The 11,800-nt window shown below is 37.4% G+C and overlaps 1 protein-coding gene across 1 annotated transcript in view; it reads right to left on the bottom strand.

The window, feature by feature from the left end:
* The window catches only part of IPO11 (importin 11), an 81,045-nt gene that overhangs the window by 5,162 nt on the left and 64,083 nt on the right, over positions 1 to 11,800 (bottom strand). Inside the window, exons 30-31 of the mRNA XM_018070444.2 lie at positions 5,165 to 5,260; positions 816 to 900 (exon numbers count right to left, since the gene is read on the bottom strand). Of these exons, the coding sequence (XP_017925933.1) occupies positions 816 to 900; positions 5,165 to 5,260 (181 nt within the window). The remainder of the gene's footprint in view (positions 1 to 815; positions 901 to 5,164; positions 5,261 to 11,800) is intronic.

The raw sequence follows: 11,800 nt of genomic DNA on the forward strand, positions 1-11,800 counted from the left end.
CTTAAAGTTGAAAAACATTATTATTTTGAAGGGGAGAATCCCATTCATCTTTCATGATTCCTGTTTTATGAGATTTAATCTCTAAGCCCAGATACAAGCTGCTAATATTTTGTTTTAAATCTAGTTTTTCAAATCAAATGCTAGCTGTGCTTTCAAAGCCATGATTATTATTTGACACTTCTGCTACTAGTGACCTACCCAAATGACCTGTATAAATTTTGAAATAAATAGCCAAGTGTCAAGTCTCAATTTCTGCACCATCTGCAAAGCCATATACTGAGCTACAGTTGGGATTCAGAAAGAATTTATTACAGACATTCATAACAACTAGAGTTTGCTTGGTTTTGTGTAATTTTTTTAAGGAATATATTATATTGCTTTTGTAAATATATTCCTTATATACTAGTATTTAAAAGAAAAGCTTACTAAGAAACTATGTCTTTTGAGTAAGAGTTCTTTACACTAGAAAAAGGTTCTATGCAAGCACATGAATTGTATTAAATATGAGAAATTCCGCCTGCCATGACATTTCAGTAAGGTTTAGTTCTTTTTTTTTTCAATAAATTCTTTTTATATTGTCTGAGTATTGTAATGTCCAGATTTTGTGAACAATGTTTATTTTGACAACAGTCTCCAAGATGCAAAAGGAAAGCAGAAGCATAAGTGTTGTGGCTGCAAGGGTTGTCATCAAAGTATCCTCTTTTGATTCAAGAGATGAATTTTCCAAGAACAACAGATGAACCAAAGAAAGCCAAAAAGAATTTAGTGAAGCACATAATCAGGTCTATAACTGAATAAAAAAATTGAAAACTTACCATTTTTTTCCTTTTGTCTTGTTCTGTAGGAGGTTCCTCATCATCTGTAGCTTTGGGCTCTTCAAAATGAGACATTAACATGCAGCTAAGAAGGGAGTAAGAGCAGTTTTAACATGCATTACCATTAAAAATTACTTTAAAGCTCTTCTAAAAACACAAAATAGATATGAATTTGCTGAAAGTCAGATGATCTGTTAACAAGTAATTTTTTCTGAAAACAGTGAATCTGATGAAGCCTGAATGCATGTTCTCTGTTACCTCAATCCATGTAACAATCTCAGCTATTTTCCACATTTTAGCTTAAGATGTGGTTCTAAAATGCATTTCTGTATATAGAAAACAAACTACATGGTTTTGAAAAAGAATTAATACAGAAAAACCTACTGCTCCTAACCAGAATTTTCCATTCTTTTCAAGGAAGTGCTATACAAGCACTCTATCCTATCAGCATGAAAGTCAAAGTGGCACATATACAAAGCTAGCAAAGATTTCTCATAGCATTCATGGTTTTCAGTGAGATCTTTAATATGAAGACCTGAAAACTAATAAGGGCACTGTTATTGGTTCTACACTAAAATCTAGAAGACACTGAACAGAAATGAACTAGCTTCTGCAGGCATTTACTGTTTCTAGGTAGGTAAAGCAAAGGCTTTAAATTTACTTTTTGTTTTGCTTCATGCTCAACTAGCAATATACAAAAGCAACCACCTTATTTTAACTATGATTTTTGTAGTAAGTGTAGAACCAGAAAATATGGAGAAAAAAATAGTTTAAATGTCAGAGGTTTTTCTGTCTCTTAAAATAGTTTGAATGCTCTTTTACAAAGACATTGATGAAAGTTATCCTATAACAAGCATGTCTTCCATTCTCTTCACATGCTCCACACTGAAAAAATTCACAAATATTCCACCATTTTACCAAATTTTTTCCCAGAAAATCTGCCTTAAAAACCAAAAGGATTTAAAAACCCACTCAGGTGACAACTTGCCACTGTGTATTAGGGATGTTTTAATACATGAAGGACACAGAATTCACACACTACAAAGCACCAAGACAGATGCACATTATTGCTCACTTTCAATCCTGCACTACTGTGTGTTTTTAATTGCTACATTTCACTAGCAGGTAAAATGCCCCTTCAGCTAGGATTAATAATGTATTTTAAAGTTACTAAAATGAAAAAATGTGATTTTATGTGATTCTTATATGATTTTATATAAAAATATTCATATTTATTATGTTTATATATTTAGTTTTCTATTAACACGTGTTTAGAGCTGTATGAAACACTTGCTAAACAGCATGGCAAGCAGGGTCAAATCACAGAATCATAGAATCAGCTGGGTTGGAAGGGACCTCCGAGATCATCAAGTCCAACCCTTGATCCACTACCACTGAGGCTGCCTAGACCATGGCACCAAGTGCCACATCCAGTCTCTTCTTAAAAACCTCCAGGGATGGAGAATCCACTGCTTCCCTGGGCAGCCCATTCCAATGTCTGATCACCCTCTCTGTAAAGAAATTCCTTCTAATATCTAACCTAAGCCTCCCCTGGCACAACTTGAGACCATGCCCTCTTGTCTTGCTGATAGTTGCCTGGGAAAAGAGAACAACCCCCACCTGGCTACAACCTCCTTTCAAGTAGTTGTAGAGAGTGATGCTAACACAGAAGCCATTTCTAATAAAGGAATTAGTTATTTCAAAATAATACAGCAAATTGCATGTCTCCTCTGCTTACATATGGCCTCTTTCAACTCAGTTTATTAAAGAAGAAGGAGACAAAAATTGCAACTGCCAAAACATACAAAATTCAATTAGCTTTTTCAGACCTTGATAAATTTTAGGTACCACAAAGAGTAATTCAAAACACAAGAAGAGGGAGAATAAAAGAAGAGATGATGATAAAATCGGGGAAAATGTGAGCGTTGGTGAGACAAGACTAGAGCAATGGAATGCTCCTCTTCCCAGATAATCTGAGGTCTGTAAAGCTTTCTTACAATTATCACTACAATGCAAAACATGAGTGCTAGGAAAACTCTGTATTGTAAGCCAGGGCACTGTGTAAACTTTTTCATAACCCAAATAAAATTCAATCTAAAAAGTGGCGAGATCTTTATCTCTTCCAAAATCTTATTGCTCTAACTACAACAGTTTCTTCAGAATTCCTGGCCAGGTTAAGATGTTTAAACCACCACTGTCACTTAATCTGCACAATTTCCCTGTGGAAAATTTTCCTCTTCATCCTCTAGTGGATGCAGTTTTGTATTGCTTTGGCCTTGATTTTCCCTATGCTAAACATGCACATTGTTTTACTTTCTGCACTACAGTAATTGGCTAATATGATAATCAGTGGAGTACACTTTTTTTTCTGAACCAGTTCTGGCTTAAATCATGCTTCTTTAACCTGGAGAGCCACAACAGCGCACACAATTTCAGATGTGTGCTATCACTTGACTTTCAGATGATGTCAAAATACAATACACAAGTGTCAGAATCTTTCAAACAGCTCATTCAGTACCTGTCAATATAAGTATGTCCTTGGTTCAGTGCAGCTAGATTTTATAAAGTAAAAAAAATGCCCAGAGTTTAGAAGAGTAGTGACAAGTTCTACAAGCCTTCAGGCTTAAAATACAAAATTAATTAGGACATGGTTTTATTTATTTCTCTATGAGAACTCTGTGGGGGGAGATGGCAGGCCCATGGAACCCCTGGGCCCCTGGAAGCGGAAGAGCTGGAGGCATTGAGGGGAGTAAGACCATTCCCCTGAGAAAGGTGGAGGTGGCTGCATATTCCCATGGAAGTGGCCCTGAGAGTTGGACAGCACGATGTGGGGGGAAGTCACAGCCCCACAGCTGAAGTCTGAGGACTTTGGAGTATTGTGGAGTGTTAGGCCGTCTTTCATGGGAGCAGTGAAGCCAACCAGATAATCCCCATGGACACAGCCTTGAGCTGTGTGCAGGTGCACATTCCTTAGTATTTTTGTAGAAAGATGTTTGTGTTATGTGTGTGAGAAAGTAGAGGTAGGAAAATCTAGTAAAAGGCTGCCTGCTGCTCTGAGCAGGCAGACATCCCTTTGTCTCACCATCCTCGTGTGTGTTGTGCGTCTTCTTCCCCCCTTGGACCGGGACCCCTTCGACAGATACCCAGCGACAGAACTCTTTTCAACAAGTGCTGGCAAAGCAATATGTTTAGAAATACAAGGGACTCTGTAATATTGTCTCCAACAATAAACAAAACACATTGCCAGACTTTGGAGTTTCATCTGTACTGAGTTCAGTGGGAAGTACTTTAGCAAGCAATTCTTGGGCACAGTTCAGGCTCGGCATGAGTGTGGACCAGTCTCATGCACACTTGTGTACATACCACCTGTGTTATGCAGAGAAAAACTTAATAGATTGCATCTGGCTGCTCTGTGGCACCTGGGTTCAGCGCCAACCAACACCCCCTTAAGCAATCAATTAGTTAGTTCAGATTCAGTCTGTTCTATGACCTGGTAATTATCTGAGCGTTAGAAAATGTTCTGATTCTTAGCATCAGAGCATCCAGTAAATACTGTTATTAGCATACAGTATCTGTAAGAACATCCTGCAGAGCACCTCTTTTAATGTCTTACAACTCTCAATCAATCTAAAACTCTGTAATCATTACAGAGAAAAAACAACATTAAGATCTCAGTCCAAAAAATATCTTACTATTCACTGGCTTTTTTTATTTTTTTAGTTTTGATTTCCTACCATAGGTAACCTGGGAGTCATTAGGAGATGAATGAGTGGTGCTGGGTTGAAGTGCACTCTAGGCACCCCCAACACCCACCTTCCTGCCAAGCAAACCCTTGCTCCCAGCTCTGGAAACTATCTTTTGAGAGATGTCCTGTAGCAGCCATGTGTTAAGTGGAACAACTAAAGGGAGAGAACTCTCTTGGTGGGATAGGTTTTCAAGTTCTCTAAGCTGTGAAGTACTGCATACTAGGTACACTCATATGAGGCTGATGTCACACTCAAAGAAACTCTGAGCTACCATCCTATCAACACACAAACTTGTTGTATTGCAATTTTAGATATAACAGTCAAGTAAGCAAAAAGCAAATCTAAGCATATGAACATTTTAAGACATCATTTATTAGATAACTTAGTGAACAATACGAAATTATACCGTCATTTTAAGCCCTCCTTCCCCCACTGCAATTATCTTCTCTCAAGACCAAAAATTTCCTGTCTTACTAAAACACTCACTCTTGAGAAAATAGAACTATTACAAGCATGTCTTAACTGCCTACAGATTTTTTCAAATCAAAACACTTCATATAAAACAGTACTGCCACTGTTAAAAAAATTAGATTTTCCACTTACTCTTTGTATGTTCCTGTTTCAGAATCTTCAGTCATAACATCATGTAGTCCTTCCACTGAAATGTTGATGATACCACAAAATTTATCTTGGATAACACTGTAAAAGATCAAAATTTATCTTGGATAACATTGGAAAAGAACAGGAAAATGACTTAGCTAAAGGAACTACACGTGAAATTTGCTCAACTGTAAAACACATTTACCAAGAGGTATTTTCCCTGCTTACTGTTTAGCTGAGCATGCTATCACACAATTAATTCAGTATTTTTATAATTACAAAACGGCTTCAAAATATGTAAGAAACATTACTCTTAAATATAATAAAACCTGATGTGCCACTGTTGAAAACTTAGAAATAATTGTAAATTAATAAAAGAAAATACACATTAGCACAGGAGTCAAGAATTGAGTGAGAAGGGCATGCCCCTGCTATCAGGAAGATCAGGAGTACTGGCTTCTACTCCCAACACCATTTCTGGCATCACTATTCAATGCATAAACCTACACACAAATCCTTGAGCAGTGGCAGCTTGTAAAAATGGTATATTCCCTTACTTACGTGTGTTTCTTCACCCTACTAGGCAGCTGACTCCCCAGAAAGAGTGTAAAATCCCTGCACCCAGTTCTGTGCGAATGTCACTTCCCTGACTGTAGAGAAAGGTGTGGTAGGATTTCTCTGCCCAAACATGGGTGCTTCCTGCCATTTGAAATACCAGAATATTTAAGACAACTGCAAAGGGCTGGTAGATATTACTCAGCACTTGAGCACCTTTACCCAGCATGACCTGAAGGCCAGATTAGATACTCCCATAATGCCCAAAATTACACTAAACACGTCTGCACTTGCCCCTGCCTTGAGAATTGATGTGTCTGTAGGGTAGGGGCATCAAAACATGATCTTCCCAGGATGGATAAAGCAGGTGCCACCAACTCCTAATTAATGGAAAGTAGCCAACTTCTGCTTCTGCTCAATTTACTGCTACTGTGGATCTAATGTCAGAGATCTGGGATTGTGGGATCTTGGTGCTTGGATTCCTACTCTGTGAAGGAGTTGAGAAACATTGCAAGTGAAAAGATGTTCATCCTGGGAAAACTGAAAAACTTACACCTACATACAACAAAAAAAGAGAAAGGGCCTAACTGGTTATGGTAAACTATAACTCTCTTCCTGGGACTGCCATTGACTGAAGCACTTTATTGCTTCCTATTTGCAATTTCAGGCTTAATTATCCCCAAAAGATGCTGCTGCTGCCACCGCCCAATAAGCAGAAGCAGACACATTCCATTTACTTACGAGCACTGAATACTAAGTTCATGTATTGTAGTTTGATTGTAGCTGATCACAGATGAATCTATTTCTTAATATTTTTTCATTTCCTTTTCTTATTTGGGATGAAAACTGAAGACACAGATAAACTGTAGCCCCTAGTACATTAGTTACTGCATTTGAAAAACTTCTTATCAGACATACAACAAAATTTTACATATATAACTGAGTTTATACAGCAACAGATGCTTTGAAAAAAAGTTTATCAAGTTAGAATACTAAGTACAGAAAATATCTCTTTTATATTTGTTTTGATAAAATTACGATTCAACTCATGATCATTTTGTTTCCAATGAATTATTTTTGTTCACTTTTTTTTATTCAGCTACTGCCAAATGCCAGGATCTGAACTGTATTTTGTATGATCAAACTTGAAACTCCTGAATTCCACAAAATGAAAACTGACACAATTTTCATTATTTGATTGTCAGCTATGTATTTTAAAAAGATACTTTCTTCCTTGCCCAAAAGCTTCCTCATCACATTCAGAACAGCAAAGCACTACACGTGAGAATTCTCTGTGATGTTCTGCAGACAGCAAGCAAACAGCAAACAAACAGCCTACCCACCTCACAGCACTACTGAAAAAGTGAACGCTGCCTACTCAGCAGCCTGCATAACGAGCCCTCAGAGACAAAGCAGATTTCCTCACAGAGTAAAAGGTTCCTTCCTACCTACACACCTCCCATTAAAACTCTTCTGCCTCATCCTGTTGTTTGAAATGCATCTCTAGGAAAATGCCATTAATGTGATTAACATTTTCCAACATGAAAAGGGTAACAGCTATCGTCAGATTTATGACAATAGAGGACAAAGGGCATTCAACTGAAGACAACTGTGAACACTTTGCACCCTGGAAAAGTAAACTATGCCCTGTTCATACACACTATTTAAGTTATAATACAGGTTGCTGTACACTACCTCTATTACTTCTTCCTTCCAAGCTTCGTGAATCATAGAATGGTTTGGGTTGGAAGGGACCTTAAAGATCATCTAGTTCCAACTCACCTTCCACTAGACGAAGTTGCTCAAAGCCCCATCCAACCTGGTCTTGAACAATTCCAGGGATGGGGCATCCACAACTGCTCTGAGCAACCTGTGCCAGTGTCTCCCCACCCTCACAGTAAAGAATTTCTTCCTAACATCTAATCTAAACCTACTCTCAGTTTGAAACCATTCTCCTTTGTTCTATTAGTACAGTTCCTAATAAGAGTCCCTCTCTGGTTTCCCTGTAGGCCTCCTTCAGATACTGAAAGGTTGCTATGAGGTGTCCATGCAACCTTCTCTTCTCCAGGCTGAACAGCCCCAACTTTCTCAGCCCGTCTTCGTAGTAAAGCTGCTCCAGTTTTCTTACCAACTTCATGGCCCTGCTCTGGACTTGCTCCAACAGTTCCATATCCTTCCTATGGTTGGGTGGGGTCTCATGAGATCAGAGTAGAGGGAGAATCACCTCCCTTGACCTGCTGGCCACACAGCTTTTGATGCAGGCCAGGATTTTGTTGGCTTTCTGTGCTGCGACCACACCCTTCCTGCTCATGTTGAGTTTTTCATCAACCTTTACCCCCAAGTCCTTCTCTGCAGGGCTACTCTCAATCCTTCTTCAACCAACTTGATGAAGAATCCCTAGCTGCCAAGAAAATTTTATACTGGGAGAAGAAAAAAAAGGTTTTTAACTCAATGAAGGCATAGCCTTTTGATCAGCTGCAGGGCTAATTATGGTCAACATATTCAAGGGAGGTTACTTTAATTATCCAACGTGTAAATAAATACTGTAGGCATAGTGGTCATTAACTCCATGAGTTTTTTCCATGCTTGCAGATTGGCAGAAGGAGCACACAGGGAAGCCCATTTCAGTAAACTGTGTTTCCAAGGATCTATGAAAAGTTCCAGAAGAAATAGAGTATAGTGGTTGAAGACCCAAAACACTGATAACTGGCCTTGAAAGTACATAACGAAATCACTGATTTCTTTACTTGGAAAGTAAAGAAATGGCATACATGAGAAATTATACTTTACTTCTTATTTTAGTAAAGATTCATGAGAATTTTTCTTTTTTGAGGAAAACAAAGCTAAAGAATGTACAAGACCTTTCAAAATGAGGTAACTTGCCTGCAGCTATAAGTAAAGATAACACCTTCTCTTTTCTCCCCTTCCTTCTTTTTTTCCTTTAAATGGGGCATGCATTTTCTTTCTACCAAAGATTCACTGAAATGTTTACCTGGTATGGAACCATTAAACAATGGAACTATTTTTAGAATACAAGATACATGCTGGTGAAAAATAAAGATAGCAAAGACTAATGCTTAAAAAAACAAACCTCAGTTAAAGTTCAGTGGCAATATAAAATGCATCAGGCCTTATTTTCATAGATGACAAAGCAAGCCAAGCAACTCAGTGTAGTACCTTTTTAAAGAGACTAAAATTAGCCTGCTTGTTTCAAGAAATGCATTAAAAAGTCATATGAGTAGATTACAGAAAAGACAGAGACACTGTTTTTAGATGAAATTTCAAAACAGAGCAGTTAATACTGTCCATACTAAAATCTTATACCTTAAGGATGGCACCGTTTAAGCAGTTTCCCCCTTGAATTGCATATAATTGAGATCATCAATGAAACAAACATCATCATCAAGTTATAACTGGTTTTATATCTACCTAGTCTTCCTAAGTAATTAGGACAAAACCTCATTTGGTATGCAGCAAAAATAAATGGCCCACAATCAGGATCTAAAACACTCCAGAACCCAGTTTCAAAGATACAATGAATACATTATTTTTTTAATTACAGAAAGGATATTTTATGCTGCCTGTTAATATAATGCACCTTGCCTATAATGAAAATAAAATTTAGCATTTCGGGCAGCGTCTACCTGAATAATCTCAAACCTTTTATTTTACCTTTTCAGATAAAAGGATAAAAGCTTTGCAAAGGAAAAACCAGACCACATCTGTTCTGGGAAAAAGTATCCATTTTTTCTCATTCTGTTTATAATTTCTAATATGCTTAGCTCTGTATTCAACTTTTTTATTATTCTGAGGTTTTCTGTAAAAATTCACAATTTTTCTTTCAATTACACAGATAAATACTGTAGATAAAGCTTTATCATCAGCTTAAAACATATGTCATGATGAAATTTTAGTGGTGCTTAAATGAAATGGACCCCATGTCTCCTATGCATCTCCCTCAGAAAGGAAAAAAAGAATCTGTATGGGAAAACATACTTTTTTAGAGATTAAAAGAAAAACAACATAATTTCTGCTTTTCTATATTCACCAGGGGAAGCAATAAACAGTTTGATTTCATATCTTTACTAGTGTATGGATTTGAGAAAGATAATTAATTCTTTATTCTTATCTCATTAGCTAAGGAAAGAAGTAGAGAGGAACAAATGGAGATTACTTTGCACATACTGTGAGCAACATAAATGATTAGTACACCACCACCCCCTCTTAGGAGCTGCACAGTACTAGGGAGCTCCTACAGCAATAAAGTAGCAGCTAAGACAACATTTCCAGGGGAGCCCTATGACTCACTAACATGATCTCCATGAAACACCATTTTGTTCCATGGGTGCAGACTCACCTAATATAGCTCAACTAAGTCTTCTAATGTATTCTCTAATGATTTTAACAGACATATGAACCACATGTGTACATGAAAGGATCTGTTTCCCGGTGTGAACATTTAAATACAAAAGATACTAACTGCAAAAGAAAGGCATTTCCCTCACAATTGCATAATGAATTTCTCAGTTCCTTGTTAGTCTAATCCCTATGTTGCCAAGCTGGATTTTAGAGGATATCTCCACTAGAAAGAGTGGCTTCCAACCGCTCCAACTCCCTGCTTGCACAAACAGCTGTGACAGCACTGGTTTCCTTTCATGCTCCATCGCTACAGATGGTGAGACTCATATCTGGCAAACAACTCCTTTTCACATCAGTGAAAAGGATGCACCTTCAGAGGCAATCTCTGGTGATTTTCTGCAGAGAGCAGCTGTGGACAACAGAGCCTAAAATAACAGCACTGCTCCCTGCCAGATTTCCTTGAGAATTAGGTATGATCAGTCTCAACCTTTTCCCGCTCCCAAAACTCCTCTGTAACCAAGGCAGAGAAGCATTTCTAGCAAGGAAAACCTAACTAGTTTCCACTAAATTTCAAGTCCATTATTTCTGAAGACATCTATGTAAAATTGAAAATTTAGAAATATAGGACACAAAACTGCTGAATTTATGACTGTGCAACTGTGAACCTACTACTCACCAGTTGTGCAGCTGTTCCTAAATGAAAACAAATTTATTACAAGGAATTATATAGGAGAGACAGAACGTAACAAAAATGGATTAAAAAGGAAGGGACTGAAGTGGATTAGTCCCTGAAAAAAAAACCAACATAAATTAGAGCCAGTGTTTTCCCTCCTTAAAAGCGTTTGCCCATTACACTTAACATCTGATCTACAAGTAGAAAATTAGTTTTTCTACTTAAGCAACCCAAAATAGTTTAAGCTTTCATTCAAGTAGCTGAATTGAGTGTTCCTTATGAGTATTTGATCTATTACAGTAAATTTGATCTGGTACAGTAAATTACAGTAAAATACAGTATTACAATATACTAAACTGGTATTTCATTACATTCAATTGAGACACATAACAAGCAACAGTGAAGACACATCTGCACATTCACACCCTCTCAGTGCAGTCAAGGTTTATATACTTTCTGTATTTTCACTCCTGGAAAAGAACTGCAGACGGACAAACACAATAACAGGAAGCTGCACAACCCAGCCAAGCACATGAGTTACACCAGCAGGAAGCAGGCGGCATAGAAGAAGAACCCTGAGGGCAGTTCAAGCTCATCTAAAATGCCAGAGTCTCCAGGCTGGAGCCTAGAACAGTAACATACCTCTACACAATTTCTATCGACACCATGGAGGAGAGACTATCAAAGCATTGTTCCCCACTTTTCCTTGAATGAAGTGATTTAACTGTAAACTGTGTAACTTAAAAGCCACATAGTTAAACTCTCTAAGGCATAGGCCTGTAGAAGACAAACAGTATCTACAAAAGCAAGTCCTATTAGTTGAAAATAAAGCTACCATACAGTAGACATAACCTGACAACATCAGAACATCAATATTTGAAATAGAAATAAAGTGTTAAAATCAGTGAAAATTAAATAGGAAAATATCCATATTTTTAAGATGAAGCCTTCACTAGGAACATGTATTTTGACCTGACACTTTCAAAACTGTAAATAAATTAGCAATTAATTTAGCATCATGTATTTACAGTGTAGCATATTTCTTCAATTTG

The sequence above is a fragment of the Manacus vitellinus genome, unplaced genomic scaffold (genome assembly GCF_001715985.3).
Source record: "Manacus vitellinus isolate BGI_N305 unplaced genomic scaffold, ASM171598v3 scaffold_18_pilon, whole genome shotgun sequence".
Classification (NCBI taxonomy): Eukaryota; Metazoa; Chordata; class Aves; order Passeriformes; family Pipridae; genus Manacus; species Manacus vitellinus.